The sequence below is a fragment of the Gopherus evgoodei genome, unplaced genomic scaffold (genome assembly GCF_007399415.2).
Source record: "Gopherus evgoodei ecotype Sinaloan lineage unplaced genomic scaffold, rGopEvg1_v1.p scaffold_34_arrow_ctg1, whole genome shotgun sequence".
In the NCBI taxonomy this organism is placed as follows: domain Eukaryota; kingdom Metazoa; phylum Chordata; order Testudines; family Testudinidae; genus Gopherus; species Gopherus evgoodei.
Window position 1 is genome coordinate 6,099,325 of NW_022060016.1, and position 13,513 is coordinate 6,112,837.

Here is a 13,513-nt window from a genome sequence, read left to right on the forward strand (position 1 = left end):
CTGTCATCTGCCGCCAATGAGAACAGCCGAGCTCCATCCTTTCTTCTGCAAACTAGATAAGCCCAATTCCCTCAGCCTCTCCTCATAAATCATGTGTCCCAGCCTCCTAATCATTTTCATTGTCCTCCACTGGACTCTCTCTAATTTGTCCACATCCTTTCTGTAGTGTGGGGCCAGATGCTGAATGGAGGGGAATAATCACTTCCCTCGATCTGCTGGCAATGCTCCTACTTATAAAGTCATTAGCCTTCTTGGCAACCAGGGCACCCTGTTGACTCTTATTCAGCTTCTCATCCACTGTAACCCCTAGGTCCTTTTCTGCAGAACTGCCACTTAGCCCGTCAGTCTCCAGCCTGTAGCAGTGCATGGGATTCTTCTGTCCTACGTGCAGGACTCTGCACTTGTCCTTGTTGAACCTCATCAGATTTCTTTTGGCTCAATCCCACATGCTGGCACCCAGGCAGTGTGAAGGAGGAAGCACGGGGGCTCAGAACCCCACATCCAACTCTGAGCTCCTGTGCTTCCTTCTTCACACTGCCTGGGTGCCAGCATGTGGGACCTGAGAGCACAGGCAGACAAGCGTCCTGTCGCAATCCGTGTTCCTGGACACCAATTGCCCTTGTATTCTATGATTCTATGATTTTATCTGCTGGCTATGGGTGACCAGATTGTGAGCCTCAGCAGCAGAGCATTTAAGGCACCCAGAGTTACAGGGCAGGCGGTGACACAACCCCTCACCCCCAGAACATGACCGAGCATAAGGGCCTCAGTCTATGTAGCAGTTGCCGAGAAAGTTCAGGGGGATATCAGAGGGCCGAGGGATCTTTAATCCAGAAGACACGGACAGAGCAAGCTGCAGTGGCTGGCGGCTACAGCTGAACACATTCACGGGGGCAATCGGATATGCAATGGGCCCCAGGAGACTAGGGCCAAGCTGACCCGGGCGCCTGGTGGAATGAAGGGGCGTGGGAGGCAGTGCTGGCAGAGGACACTCATGCCAGGCAATGCTCCTGGCACTGGTCCATCCCGCTAGGCCGAAGCCATGCCCTTCCATGGTCTGGGTGAACCACTGCAGACAGTTGTCCCTACTAACTCAGCCCAGCTGCCTGTGGTTCCATGCTCTGCTTTATTCCTGTGGTTCATTCCTAGTGTGCATCCCATGGGAACGCCTCCGGCAACCCCCCCATCCGGTCCTGGTAGATCCTGTCGAAGGCTTCGCTCTGTGCCACCGTGAAATGGTTCTTCCAGTCCCCACAGATGCCTGTGAAATCGAGAGAGGCATCAACTCAGGATTTGCACCATGGCCATTGAGGGGGTTGGATCAGTGTGTCTCTCCCTTCACCCTGTGCATCAAGGGAGGCTTGCTCACAGGAGGAGGACCTGAGCCCACCCCGCTCCCAGCAAACACTCCGGGCTCTGGCTTATCCCTCTTGAGGGCTGCAGTGGGCTTACCAGAGCCTGGCTCCCCACCGATGGGGTCAACCTTGTTGGGCTGGCTCACAGCAGCTCCCCTCACTGTCACTACTGGGGGGCCCAGACTTGCCACACCGAGCAGCTTGGGGGGCAGTGCCCCAGGGCACCCATCTCCTCACCCTTCCTCAGGAAAGTGCCCTTGTCCTGATCCATGATGTCCATCGGGAGCAGCGTTGAGTTGCACATCTTGTTCTCTTTCATGGCCTTGAAAGAGGCGTTCTCCACCACCGAGTTGATAGCTCCATCATCCAGCTCCTGCTCCAGAAACTGGCAGAGTCGCTGCACACTGCCCCTCAGGTCCTGGGGGGAAAACAACAGCCTCAGTAACCATGGCACGGCTTGGCAGAGCCCCCCGTGCTGCCCTGGGCAGGTGATGACTAGGGTTGTCAATCCTCCCAATTTTGCCAGGAGTCTCCCAAAATCGGGCTCTAACTCCCGGAGGCTAAGGAAGCCAAACCAGGAGATTTTAGGCCGCTAAAAGTCCAGCAGTGCAGTGGGGCAAGGCAGTCTCCCTGCCTGCCATAGCCCTGCGCCACTCCTGGAAGCGGTGACATGTCCCTGCACCCACGGGGGACGGGGGGTAATGGGGTCTCCACGTACTGCCTGTGCCCTGAGCGCCAACTCTGTAGCTCCCATTGGTCGGGAACTACACCAATGGGAGCTGTGGAGGTGGTGCCTACAGAGTGCAGAGCCCCCTGCCCTGCCAAGGGCCCGCAGGGACATGCTGGCTGCTTCCAGGTGCAGCACAGGCCAGGGCAGGCAGGGAGCCTGCTTTGCCCCACTGCCTCCAAACCAGGAGACACCCGAGGTAAATGCCGCCTGGCTGGACCCTGCACCCCCTCCTGCATCCCAACTCTCTGTCCCAATCTGGAGCCCGCCCCTGCACCCACCTCCCTCCCAGAGCCCATATGCCTCACCCCCTCCCACACCCCAAGTCCCTCCCCCAGCCCTGAGCCCCCTCCAGCACCCAAATTCCCTCCTAGAGCTTGCACCCTGCATCCCCTCTTGCACCCCAATGCTCTGCCCCAGGCACAGCCTGGACCTCCCCTCACACTCTGGACCCCTTGGCCCAAGCCCAGAGGCCTCACCCTCACCCCCTCCCGTACCCCAATCTGCTGACTCCTGATTTACATCATGCTGAAGTAGGGGAATCGGCTTCATTGACTCCAGTTCAGTTACTCCTGATTTACCCCAGCCAGGGAGCTGGCCAATTGACTCCAGTGGATCCATGCCGGTCTACAACAGAGGGGATGTGGCTGGGTCACTTTACCTGCTGCAGCTCCTCGTAAGAGATGAAGAAGAAATTCTCTTTGCCCTTCATTTCCATCCAGCCTCTGACATGATCAAACCAGGACCCGTGGGGCACTGCAGAGGCAGAGAGCAGAGCGGGGTGGGGCTGTGAGTGTCAGCCAGAGAGTCAGCACAGAGGGGACTCTCGTGTGGGCAGAGAATGCTCCTGCTAGGATGTAAGAAGACACCCCAATGGAGACTCCTAGAAACGTGGGGCTGGAAGGACCCTCAAGAGGTCATCACGTCCATCCCTCTGCGCCAAGGCAGGGCCGAGTCACCCTAGATCAGCCCTGGCAGGGGTTTGTTCAACTTGTTCTTGGAAATCTCCAGTGACGGGATCCCACAACCTCCATAGGTCACCTGTTCCAGAGCTGAGCTACCCTTAAGAACATAAGAATGGCCATACTGGGTCACACCAAAGGTCCATCCAGCCCAGTGTCCTGTCTGCTGACCGTGGCCAATGCCAAGTGCCCCAGAGGGAGTGAACCTAACAGGCAATGATCAAGTGATCTCTCTCCTGCCATCCATCTCCATCCTCTGACAAACAGAGGCTAGGGACACCATTCCTTACCCATCCTGGCTAATAGCCATTTATGGACTTAACCTCCATGAATTTTTCCAGTTCTCTTTTAAACCCCATTATAGTCCTAACCTTCACAACGTCCTCAGGCAAGGAGTTCCACAGGATGACTGTGCGTTTTTTGAAGAAGAACTTCCTTTTATTTGTTTTAAACCTGCTGCCTATTAATTTCATTTGGTGGCCCCTAGTTCTTATATTATGGGAACAAGTAAATAACTTTTCCTTATTCACTTTCTCTACACCCTTGGAAAGTTTGTCCTACTATCTAACCTACATCTCCCTTGTCCTCCCCTGGGTGAACATGGAGAACAATTAATCCCCATCCTGTTTACTGCAACCTTTCCTGTATTTGCAGACTGTTCTACGATCCCCCTCAGCTCCCTCCTCTCTGGACTAAACACGCCCTATTCTTCCAACCTCTCCTCATAGATCAGGGTTGCCAAACCTCTTAGAAGTTTTGGTGCTCTTCTCTGGCCTCTCCCCAGTTTCTCCCCGTCTTTCCTGAAAACACAGTCCCCCAGTTGAGGCCTCACCAGTGCCTAGAGTGGGGCAATGTCCTGGCAGACCAACACTCCTGTTAACACCCCCCAGAACAATAGCAGCCTTTTGTGCAGCTGTCCCATTGCTGACTTACTCTGAATTTGAGAGCCACTCTAACCCACAGACCCTTTGCAGCAGTGCCACCCCCTAGCCAGTTATTCCCCGCTATGTAGCTGTGCGATTAGGTTGACATGGGTGATGGACTCACTGCTCGCGTCACCCTAATGGGAGGAGACTAAAGAGCCCTAATACCATGACCCCCAGCCCTGGGACACAATGGAGAGACCCCCCAGTGATTGGCTAGGGGCAGGAACTGGGACTGGAGAGCTCTGGTGAATACCTCCACCCCCAACACACACACACCACTGCCCAAGGCTGTAGAGTGATGGGATTGTGGAATTATTGGGATGGCGATGTGGGGCAGACTGCGTCTGTGGCTGGCCAGGCTTGGATCAGGTATTGAACCTCCCAAGTCCCGAGGCGTACCAGGCCCTGAAGCCGCACTCACCGTCCCCACTAAGAAAGTCCCCCAGGAACTGCTCGAAGGACTCGGGGTCCTCGTATGAGCTGCACATCTTGGAGAAATAGAAATAGGAGACCAGGACATCCTTGGGATTGCGGAGTGTGTAGATCACCTGGAGGGGAGTGCAGGCAGGTGTCAGACCATGACATAGGCTGAGGGGCGAAGGGTAGGGACTGGTACAGGAAATGCTCTCCTACAGGTCAGGGAGCCCCCGAAGTGCTCTGCAGAGCAGAGCTGCCAGCATCACTCTCCTGGTCTGACTGTCCATGGGTGTCCAGCCATTGGCCCCAGAGCCAGGTAAACACTTGTGGCTCCACAGGGGCAGGGTTAAAGCACTTGGAATTCAGGGACAATCTTAAGGCTGTCCTTTGCTGCACATGCCCCAAACCCTACTCTCTATGTGTGACACTCTGTGCCCCAAAGAGACACTCTGCATCCATATTCACCATGGTGATAGGAGTAGGATAGGTTTTGTACAAAGCATGCCTTGTAGGGTGTCATTCTAAAAGTCTTAATCAGTAGAATATTAATATCCTGTTAAATGTTATGTGCAATGGTTGTATGTGAAGTTATGAAGTTTGGCTATGTATGTGCTACTGGAATATGTTGTGAGGTTGGGGACACCCACAAGCCGCATTTGAGGTAGAACAATAAAAAGGCCAAACAACGCTGAGGGCCTATTGAGGAAATACATAATATATTACCCCAGGAACTGTGTAGAATAAAAACCTCTCAGAGATAGCACCACACAATGGGAACTGCTTGACCCAGGTCACAGCAAAAGAGCTTTCCAGCAAGTTGGAAGAAGATATAAAAGGGGGAAGTGACATCATGACTGAACCTCACTCTCCCTGCAACACAACATCTGAGAATACCAGAGAAAAAGACTGAATTGGGGGGCAAAGTGCTGGTGCCAGGCAGGAAAGAAGAAAGCCCTGTCTGTGCAGGAAACATTGCTTGTACTATGGAACAAGGTGAGACACTGCTTGATTCAAATCCTATTTAGTATATTAGGCTTAGATTGCATTTTTGGTGTATTTCTTACGGTAACTATCTTTGATCTTTTTGCTATCATTTATAATCACTTAAAATCTATCTTTCTGTGGTTGATAAATCAATTTTATATTTTTCACCTAAAACAGCGTGGTTTAAGTGATGTGCTTGGGGAAAAATCTCAGCTCAGTTAACAACGGGGGAGGGGGCAGACTGGATAAGAACTAATATATTGTTCAAGTTTTTGACCAGATCCTAGGCAGGGGAGTACTTTGGCTGAAGCCTCTCTATTGTTGGCCGGTACAGCATTCATGAGCACAGCTGGGTGTGACCACTGCCTGTGGATGTTGCTGGGAGTGCAAGCTTGGAGGGCTTGGCAGCTTGACACAACATCACCGCGTGAGAGGGAACCCAGATTGGTAGAACAGAGGGCTCAGCTGTACTCCAGCTCCAGGTGGCACCCTGCAGGGGACCTGTCACTATGGATCTGCACCTTAGCCCCTTCCCCTCCCCAGCTCTGCATCATAACTCTGACCCCTCCCCCAGCTCTGCATGAGAACCGACCCTCCCTTCCCCCCCCCCAGTTCTGTACTGTAACCCCCATGCGCAGCCTGCCTGGCCCACCTTGGCCCTGGAGCCAATGAAGGATGTGGGGAAGAGGTGGACGGGGAGGTGGCAGGTCAGCAGGCGGGGTCGGGGGTAGCTCAATGCAGACTCCAGCCCCAGGCGGGTAGTGAACCAGGGCACGCGGGTGGAGTTGAGGACGGTTCGGTTCCAGGCTGGGTCCCCGCCGCTGCGGATCAGGCTCAAGATCTCGATCATCCACACTGTGCCTGGGGGACAGGGGGCTCGATCACAGGCACCTTGCAGGATGTGGAGCTGTCTCTGGGCACAGCGTGCCTCCCTGGTTCAGTGGGGCCCACAGGGCTGAGCCCCACCAGTGAACCTATAACCATCCCAGCCTTCTCCTATAGCCCTCCCCTATAGCCCTCCTCCCCTATAGCCACCCAAGGCTCCTCACCCCACCCCCTATAGCCACCTCAGTGCCCTCTAGCCATCCCCAACCCCCAATAGACACCCCAGACACACTCAGCCCTCCCCATTCCCTCCCTGATAGCTGCATGGGCCACATCCAGCCCTCCCCACACCCCACATAACGGGGTTCCAGGATAACAGGGCCCTCTCCCACCACCCTGACCTGGGATGATCCCCCATCCATGCCTGCAGCGCCCTACCTGATTTGGGGTAAGTGACGTTGAAAACATCATCGTCCTGCACCTGGAACTCCTTGTGGGCGAAGCGCAGGCTCCACTCAGAGTTATATGCAGGTGGGAACTTGATGCCCTGGTATGTGATGTACTCCACTGCCATTGTCTGGCCTCACAGAGCCTGAGATGACCAGCCCTGCAGGGAGACATAGGAGCCTATCACCATGCACAAGGGCCTGCAGATCTACCTCCTGGCCAGACCTGTGCACCCTGCCGATGGGCATTGGGCCTGCGTCAACCTAACTGCAGGCCCATTGCTCCCTCCTCCTGCTTCACTGCCTGGGCAGCTCTGGTATGCAGCCCTGTAGTGGGGCAGCACCCCATCCTGTAGGGGTTAAAAGCAGCCCTGGAGAGGGCTGCAGCTGGGAAAAGGAGTGAAAGCAGCTGAGGGAGTAGCTGATCACAGGTGTGGCCAGCCCAATCAGGCCACAGCTGGCCCTATAAAGGGGCTATGAGCCAGGAGCTAGAGGAGTCTGACTCTGGTGCTGGAGTGGGAAGGGTTAGCTGCCTGGGAGCAAGGTACAGATGCTCCCTGACCTCTGCAAACATTCTATAAGTGGAATGTTATGTACGTTGGGAATGTATACCCCACAATTACACCAAAAAAAGAAAGGAGGGGAAAAAAAGAACAAGAAAAAGCTTATGGAACTTTTTCCATAAGTCTGGATTTGCGTAAGTCGGGTTTGCATAAGCAGGGAGTGTCTGTACCTGAAGAAGAGCAGTGCTGGGGAAAGGCAAGAGGAACTCCAGCCTGATAAAATCCCAGGCTGCAGGCCTTGTTCAAGGCCCACAAAGGTACTGGGGCTGAGAAGGGCAGCCCGAAGATAGGCAGAGGCAGCAGATCCAACCCCCTTGCCAATGATGAGTGGCCATTGCAGACTGCAGTCTGCCCCAGTGAGTGGGGGCTGGATGATGACTGGCAGTAGCCACTGAGGCGAGGTGGGGACAGGGAGTTGGGTGTTCCCCTGGGAGGGGAGACTCAGAGTGTGGGGGTACTGCTGGGGCAGAACCCCAAGGTAAAGGGCACTGGGGTCTGTGAGGGACACAGGGCCTAAGGCAGGCAAGACACCAGCCAGAAGGAGGTGCTCCAGAGCTGGGAAAGAGCTAATTCCCAGATGACCAGCAGGAGGCGCTGCACTGCTGAGTCGTCGCTTTGCTAATTCCCATGGGCATCTCCTACCCATTCCTGAGTCTGTCTCGCCACTGCAGTGGGTGCCCCATGCACATCTCCCTGCTGGGCCCCCCTCCCCCTGGTTACCCTCTGCCCGGTCCCCTTCCTGCTGGGCACCCCTCCCAGAGAAGAGCTTTCCTCCTGGCAGGGATTAATGGCTCACTGCATTGGAGAGTGCTTACTCCAGCCCTGCCAGGCCCCTGGTTATAGCCTCCCTCCCCCTGCAAACCATGTACTCACCTGCCCAGATGGCTCTGCCTGGGGGTACGGGAGGCAGCAGTCAGAGTGTGAGGTTTCTGGGAGCTCAGGGGATCGACCTCCGCCAGGGAAGAGAGGCCAGACCAGGAGCTCTCTCTGCAGCACTCCAAGCCCTGGCCTGGCACAGCTCTTGGAGATGTGGGGACGAAGGTCTGCCACGGGGAGGGATCAGGGAGCCAGGCCCTGCCCAGCCCCAGAGGCCGATGATTTCCAGGAGAGACAAAGTCCAGGTGGTCAGCCCCTTCCGGAGCAAGAGGCAGAGACACACATAGGGACAGAGTCCTCACCCCATTCTCAGCCTATGCACCACAGTTTGCCCACTAAACCAGCTGAGGGGGTGGGTGGGGTGTGTGGGGATGGGGATTGATAGCTAGAAGGGGTGTGTGGGGAGAGAGAGATAAGATGGAGCGTAGGGACACAGTCAGAGGGAGATGGCAATAGACAGACAAACATAGACAGGAGCTGCTGCTGCTGTGGCTGTGGTGGAGGGCTGCTGTTTCCATTCGGAGCTAGCAGGAAGCGCCGGGAGAAGATGGGCACAGAGCGTTCTCTGTGTACTCAAAGGGGTTTCAACGGTGATTCTTCTCAGGGGACTCGGCAGGACATCCCAGACCACACTGAACAGGTTATTGTTGTAACAGTGAGAGACCAAGGATTGGTTACCCCTGTAACCCTCATTGGCCCTGGGACACCCCTGTATCGACACAGCTGGCCCCAGTCCAAGAGCCGGCTCCCCCTCTCTCAGACCCCTTTATGCTGGCAGAGGCACTGAAGCAGCCCTGGGTGTCCGGTGCTAAATTAGGAACCTGTCACTTGCTCCCCAGCTGGGGTGAGTCTGAGAGAAGCAGGGGAGGATCCGGATGCTGCAGAGGGAGGGACGAGCCAGGCATGGCACAAGCAGCTGGCAGTGCCAAGCTGGAGAGCAGCGAGGCCAGGTAGAGCCCAGACACCTCTGCCCCACTCTCATCTGCACCATGCCTCTACCTTCAGCTCTCCTAGTGTGGTTTTGCTGCTGGTGTTAGAACAGCTGTCTGCAGCCATAGGGCAGAGTGAGAGGGGCTAAGGGCTGGATTTTCAAGGGTATTTTGGTGGCCAGAGATGCAGATAGGTGCCTTGCGAGATTTTCAAAAGCACCTTGGCACAACTTGGCACTGTTCTGCATCTTCAGGTGCCTAAAAATCATGCCCAAGGTGCTTTGTTTTGTTTGTGTAAGGTCTGTGTAGGGTCTTCGCCACATGCAGGTGTGAGTGTGCACACATCCAGCACCTGGCACCACAAGCACACAGCCACTAGTGCTACTGCCAAGTAAGTATTAAATAACAATAAATGAACCTTGTTCAAAGGGTGGAATCGGGAGCCCTAGCCTGTCCCTGAGCATGAAGGCTTCTCCAAGTGTGGAGGAGACAGAGAAAAAGGGGACCTCTGGCTGTGAGCAGTGGTGGATTAGCCTCTGGGCCAACAGAGCCCCCGGAAAAAATCCGCCATCAAGCAGTGGAAGCCTGAATCCCTGACCACCTGGCAGGCAGGGCAGGGGGAGCCCCACACCCCGATCCCACTTGGGAAGGGCCACAGGCAGAAGGGATCGGGAGGGGCCCCACTTGCTCTGGCCTAGGACCCCAGGGAAACTTCATCTGCCTCTGGATGTGGGGGCCAGGATCTCCGGAAGGGCTCAGCACAGAAGGAGCCCTGTGGATAAAGCCATACCTGTGAGTGCTGAGCCCTTCTGGAGATCCGGGTCTCTCTCTCGTCAATTCTGCTGCCCCACCAGTGAACTTGGCTGGCCATGCCCAGGAACCTGTCTGGGAGCCCCAAGGATGAACTAGCTGCTGCGTCTGGAGCACAGCCATTCCCCAGGTTCTGGTCCATCCCACCGCCCGCCTCCCAGATCCTTGGGAGAACCAGCCCCTTGAGACACTTAGTACAATGCTGGTGATGGGGAGCCTCTGCCTCCCTGCAGCCAGAGTCTGGGCATCATCAGAAGCCACTGCCAAAATTCACGCTTCTTACAGCGAGGAAACAAGCACCAGCGATACGGCTTGGCCCTCAGCACAGCCAGGGACGAACTTGGCAAGGGAGAGAGGCTGAAAAGTTGTTTCACCAGGCACCCAAAGGTGCAGTGTCCAGCCCAGATTGTCCCAGTGTTGTGCAGAGAAAGCATGTTTCTGTGAAACACTCCAGGAAGTGCAGCCGGTGGGGTCTTTAAACAGCCTTGTTATTGTTTAATTCTGCTGCTGGCAGCTGTGCAGGAAGCCAGGGGAGGTGCCCGAAAAGCAAGGACTTCACCTAGAATCTGCTCAGCCCAGAGCAGCAAACCACAGCGCATGCAATAGCACAGCATTGCTCAGGCCTGCGCTGCACTACAACCCCCACAATCCCTGGCATAGACTCAGTTATGCCTGCACGCCTTTGTCAGTGTCCTTAATGGTGTAAGGGGTGGGGGTGTAGCTATGGTGGCAGAGCAATGCCCTCTGTCAGCTCAGGCTGCATTTCCACTGGCGTGTGTTGCCGGCTTAGCTATACCATCCAAGGCTGGGTAGTGGAGACAAGCCCTCCGACTGTAAACAGGGAGAATACGCTCCCCCAGCCTATAGAGCCCCTCCTGCCGGGGCTGGTGAGTCATGGATGCTGGGCTCCCCGGAGGGACGTAGGCGCTGTGACGTTGAGGGTTGCAATGCCGGCCTTTTAGGTGCCTAGAAAATCACAGGCACACACTGCGATTCCCCAAGGCTAGTTCGGCACTTGTGCTCCCTGTGCAATGTCGGGGGAGAGATGGCAGCTGGGAATGGGATCCCCAAAGCCAGCACCCGGAGCGGCTCCCTGCCTACGCCAGGCACAGGGAGATGCTGATGAGAGGGGTGTGAGCTAAGCCCTGACTGTCTCCCTGCGTTCAATGCCTGAGTCCAGGCTGCAGGGAGGGGCCTAGTGCAGTGCCCCTTGGCTATGCTGTGCCCTCCCTCCCTCCCAGTCTGGTCAGGTCCCCTTTCAGGATCTCGAAGGCCCAACAGTGTCATGATGGATCTCACAAGACACTGGTGGCAGCAGGCATGATGGTGAAACTTCCTCCTTCCAGTCTGCTGTCCCCGCAGTCCAGTGCGCCACCCCCCCTCCCCTAAGTACACACTGGCGGGCCGTGGGCGGCTGCCCCATCCCATTGGCACAAATCCATCAGGCACATTTTGGTGATTTTTAATCCCATTTCCAGAATCTCTGGGCACATTGTCAGGCCAGCCAGGACATCGTACCTCAGCCCTTCTCAGGGATACAAACCAGACCGTCTGCCACCCTCCCACCTGGTTGTCTTTCATAAACTGGGGCTGAGATGGCCTTTCCCTCCTCAGATAGCTCAATGCAGGAGCCTTGGCAAAGCCAGCCTGGCATGAGGGGTGTGCCCCACCCTATGCCCAGCCCCTGACTGGAGGGGAAACATGGGTATGGCCAGAATGCACTGTGTTGTGGCTGTTCTTTGCTCCCCGGCAGCCACAGGGGGAGCAGAATGTGAGTTAGAGCCACCTCAAGGCTGTTCTACAGGGACCAGGCAAGGGAGCACGAAGATGGCTTAGAGCAGTGGTTCCCAACCAGGATACGTGTACTCCTGAGCAGGAGCGGCTCCAGGCACCAGTGCTCCAAGCGCGTGCCTGGGGCAGCAAGCCAAGCACCTGCGGCAGGTCCACCGAAGCCGCGGGACCAGCGGACCCTCCATGCTTGGGGCGGCAAAATGTCTAGAACCGCCCCTGCCCCTGGGGATACTCAGAGGTCTTCTGGGAGGGTATATCAACTCATCTAGACATTTGCCTAGTTTTACAACAGGCTAAGTAAAAAGCACTGGTGAAGCCAGTACAAATTAAAATTTCATACAGACAATGACTTGTTTATATTGCTCCATATACTATACACTGAAATGTAAGTACAATATTTATATTCCAATTGATTTATTTTATAATTATATGGTAAAAAGGAGAAAGTCAGCCATTTTCCAGTAATGGTATGCTGGGACACTTTTCATAGATTATTAGGGACCTCAGAAGATCATCTAGTCCAACCCCCTGCTCAAACCAGGACCAAGCCCCAAATTTCCCCCTCAAGGATTGAACTCATAGCCCTAGGTTTAGCTAAGTCTAATTTTGTAAGCAAGTAGTTTTTAAGCGAGATGAAACCTGGGGGTATGCAAGACAAATCCAACTCCTGAAAGGGGTATAGTAGTCAGGAAAGATGGAGAGACACTGGCTTAGAGCCCCTGTGACAAACTAGGAATGTTCTTAATGTTTTCTCTGAATACTGTGTTGGTGCCTCAGTGTCCCCTATGCAGTTCTCAAGTATGGGAGGAATAGCTCAGTGGTTTGAGCATTGGCCTGCTAAATCCAGGGTTGTGAGTTCAATCCTTGAAGGGAACGTGTTGGGATCTGGGGATTGGTCCTGCTTTGAGCAGGGGGGTTGGACTAGATGACCTCCTGAGGTCCCTTCTGTCATGGTATAATTCCCCAGTCTGAACCTTAGCATCCGAAAGATGGGGTACCAGCATAAATTCCTCTAAGCTCAGTTACCAGCTTAGTACCTGTAGTGCTGCCACCAACCAGGAATTCCAGTGCCTGATACACTCTGGTCCCCCAAAACCTTGCCTGGGGATGCCCCAGACCCTCTGGATCTTAACACAAGGAAAGTAAACCCATTGCCTCTCCCTGGGTTACTCCTGGAAGATGACTGTGATTCAAACTCCTTAAAACAGAGAGGAAAATTCACCTTTCCCTCTCCCTGAGAGAGAAAGTAATCCTAACACAGAGAGAAAATAACCTTTCTCCCCACCAATTCCCTGGTGAATCCAGACCCAGTCCCCTGGGGTCTCACCAGAATAAAAAAACAATCAGGTTCTTAAACAAGAAAAGCTTTTAATTAAAGAAAGAAAAAACAATAAAAATTATCTTTGTAAATTTAAGATGGAATATGTTACAGGGTCTTTCAGCTATAGACACTGGGAATACCCTCCCAGCCTAAGTATACAAGTACAAATTAAAATCCTTACAGCCAAATACACATTTGAACTCCTCCCAGCCAAATACACATTTGCAAATAAAGAAAACAAACATAAGCCTAACTCACCTTATCTACCTAGTACTCACTCTTCTGGACATATAAGAGACTGTATCAAAGAGATTGGAGAGAAACCTGGTTGCACGTCTGGTCCCTCTGAGCCCCCAGAGTGAACAACAACCAAAAACTAACAGCACACACAAAAACTTCCCTCCCTCAAGATTTGGAAGTATCCTGTCCCCTGATTGGTCCTCTGGTCAGGTGACAGCCAGGCTCACTGATCTTTTTAACCCTTTACAGGCAAAAGAGACATGAAGTACTCCTGTTCTATTAACACTTAACTATCTATCACACCTTCCAACCCTGATATTCTATGATTCAGTACTGAAATT

At 54.2% G+C, this 13,513-nt stretch overlaps 2 protein-coding genes across 2 annotated transcripts in view; both read right to left on the reverse strand.

Moving 5' to 3' along the window:
* LOC115641316 overlaps window positions 1-13,513 on the reverse strand; it is a 627,798-nt gene that overhangs the window by 418,377 nt on the left and 195,908 nt on the right.
* Window positions 805-10,519, reverse strand: SULT2A1 (sulfotransferase family 2A member 1). Its single transcript, XM_030544536.1, has 7 exons — window positions 8,079-10,519; window positions 6,635-6,803; window positions 6,024-6,232; window positions 4,392-4,518; window positions 2,744-2,838; window positions 1,593-1,773; window positions 805-1,261 (listed from the first exon to the last, which is right to left on the reverse strand). The coding sequence occupies exons 2-7, from the start codon at window positions 6,768-6,770 to the stop codon at window positions 1,146-1,148; spliced, it is 864 nt and encodes a 287-aa protein (XP_030400396.1). The 5' UTR covers window positions 6,771-6,803; window positions 8,079-10,519; the 3' UTR covers window positions 805-1,145.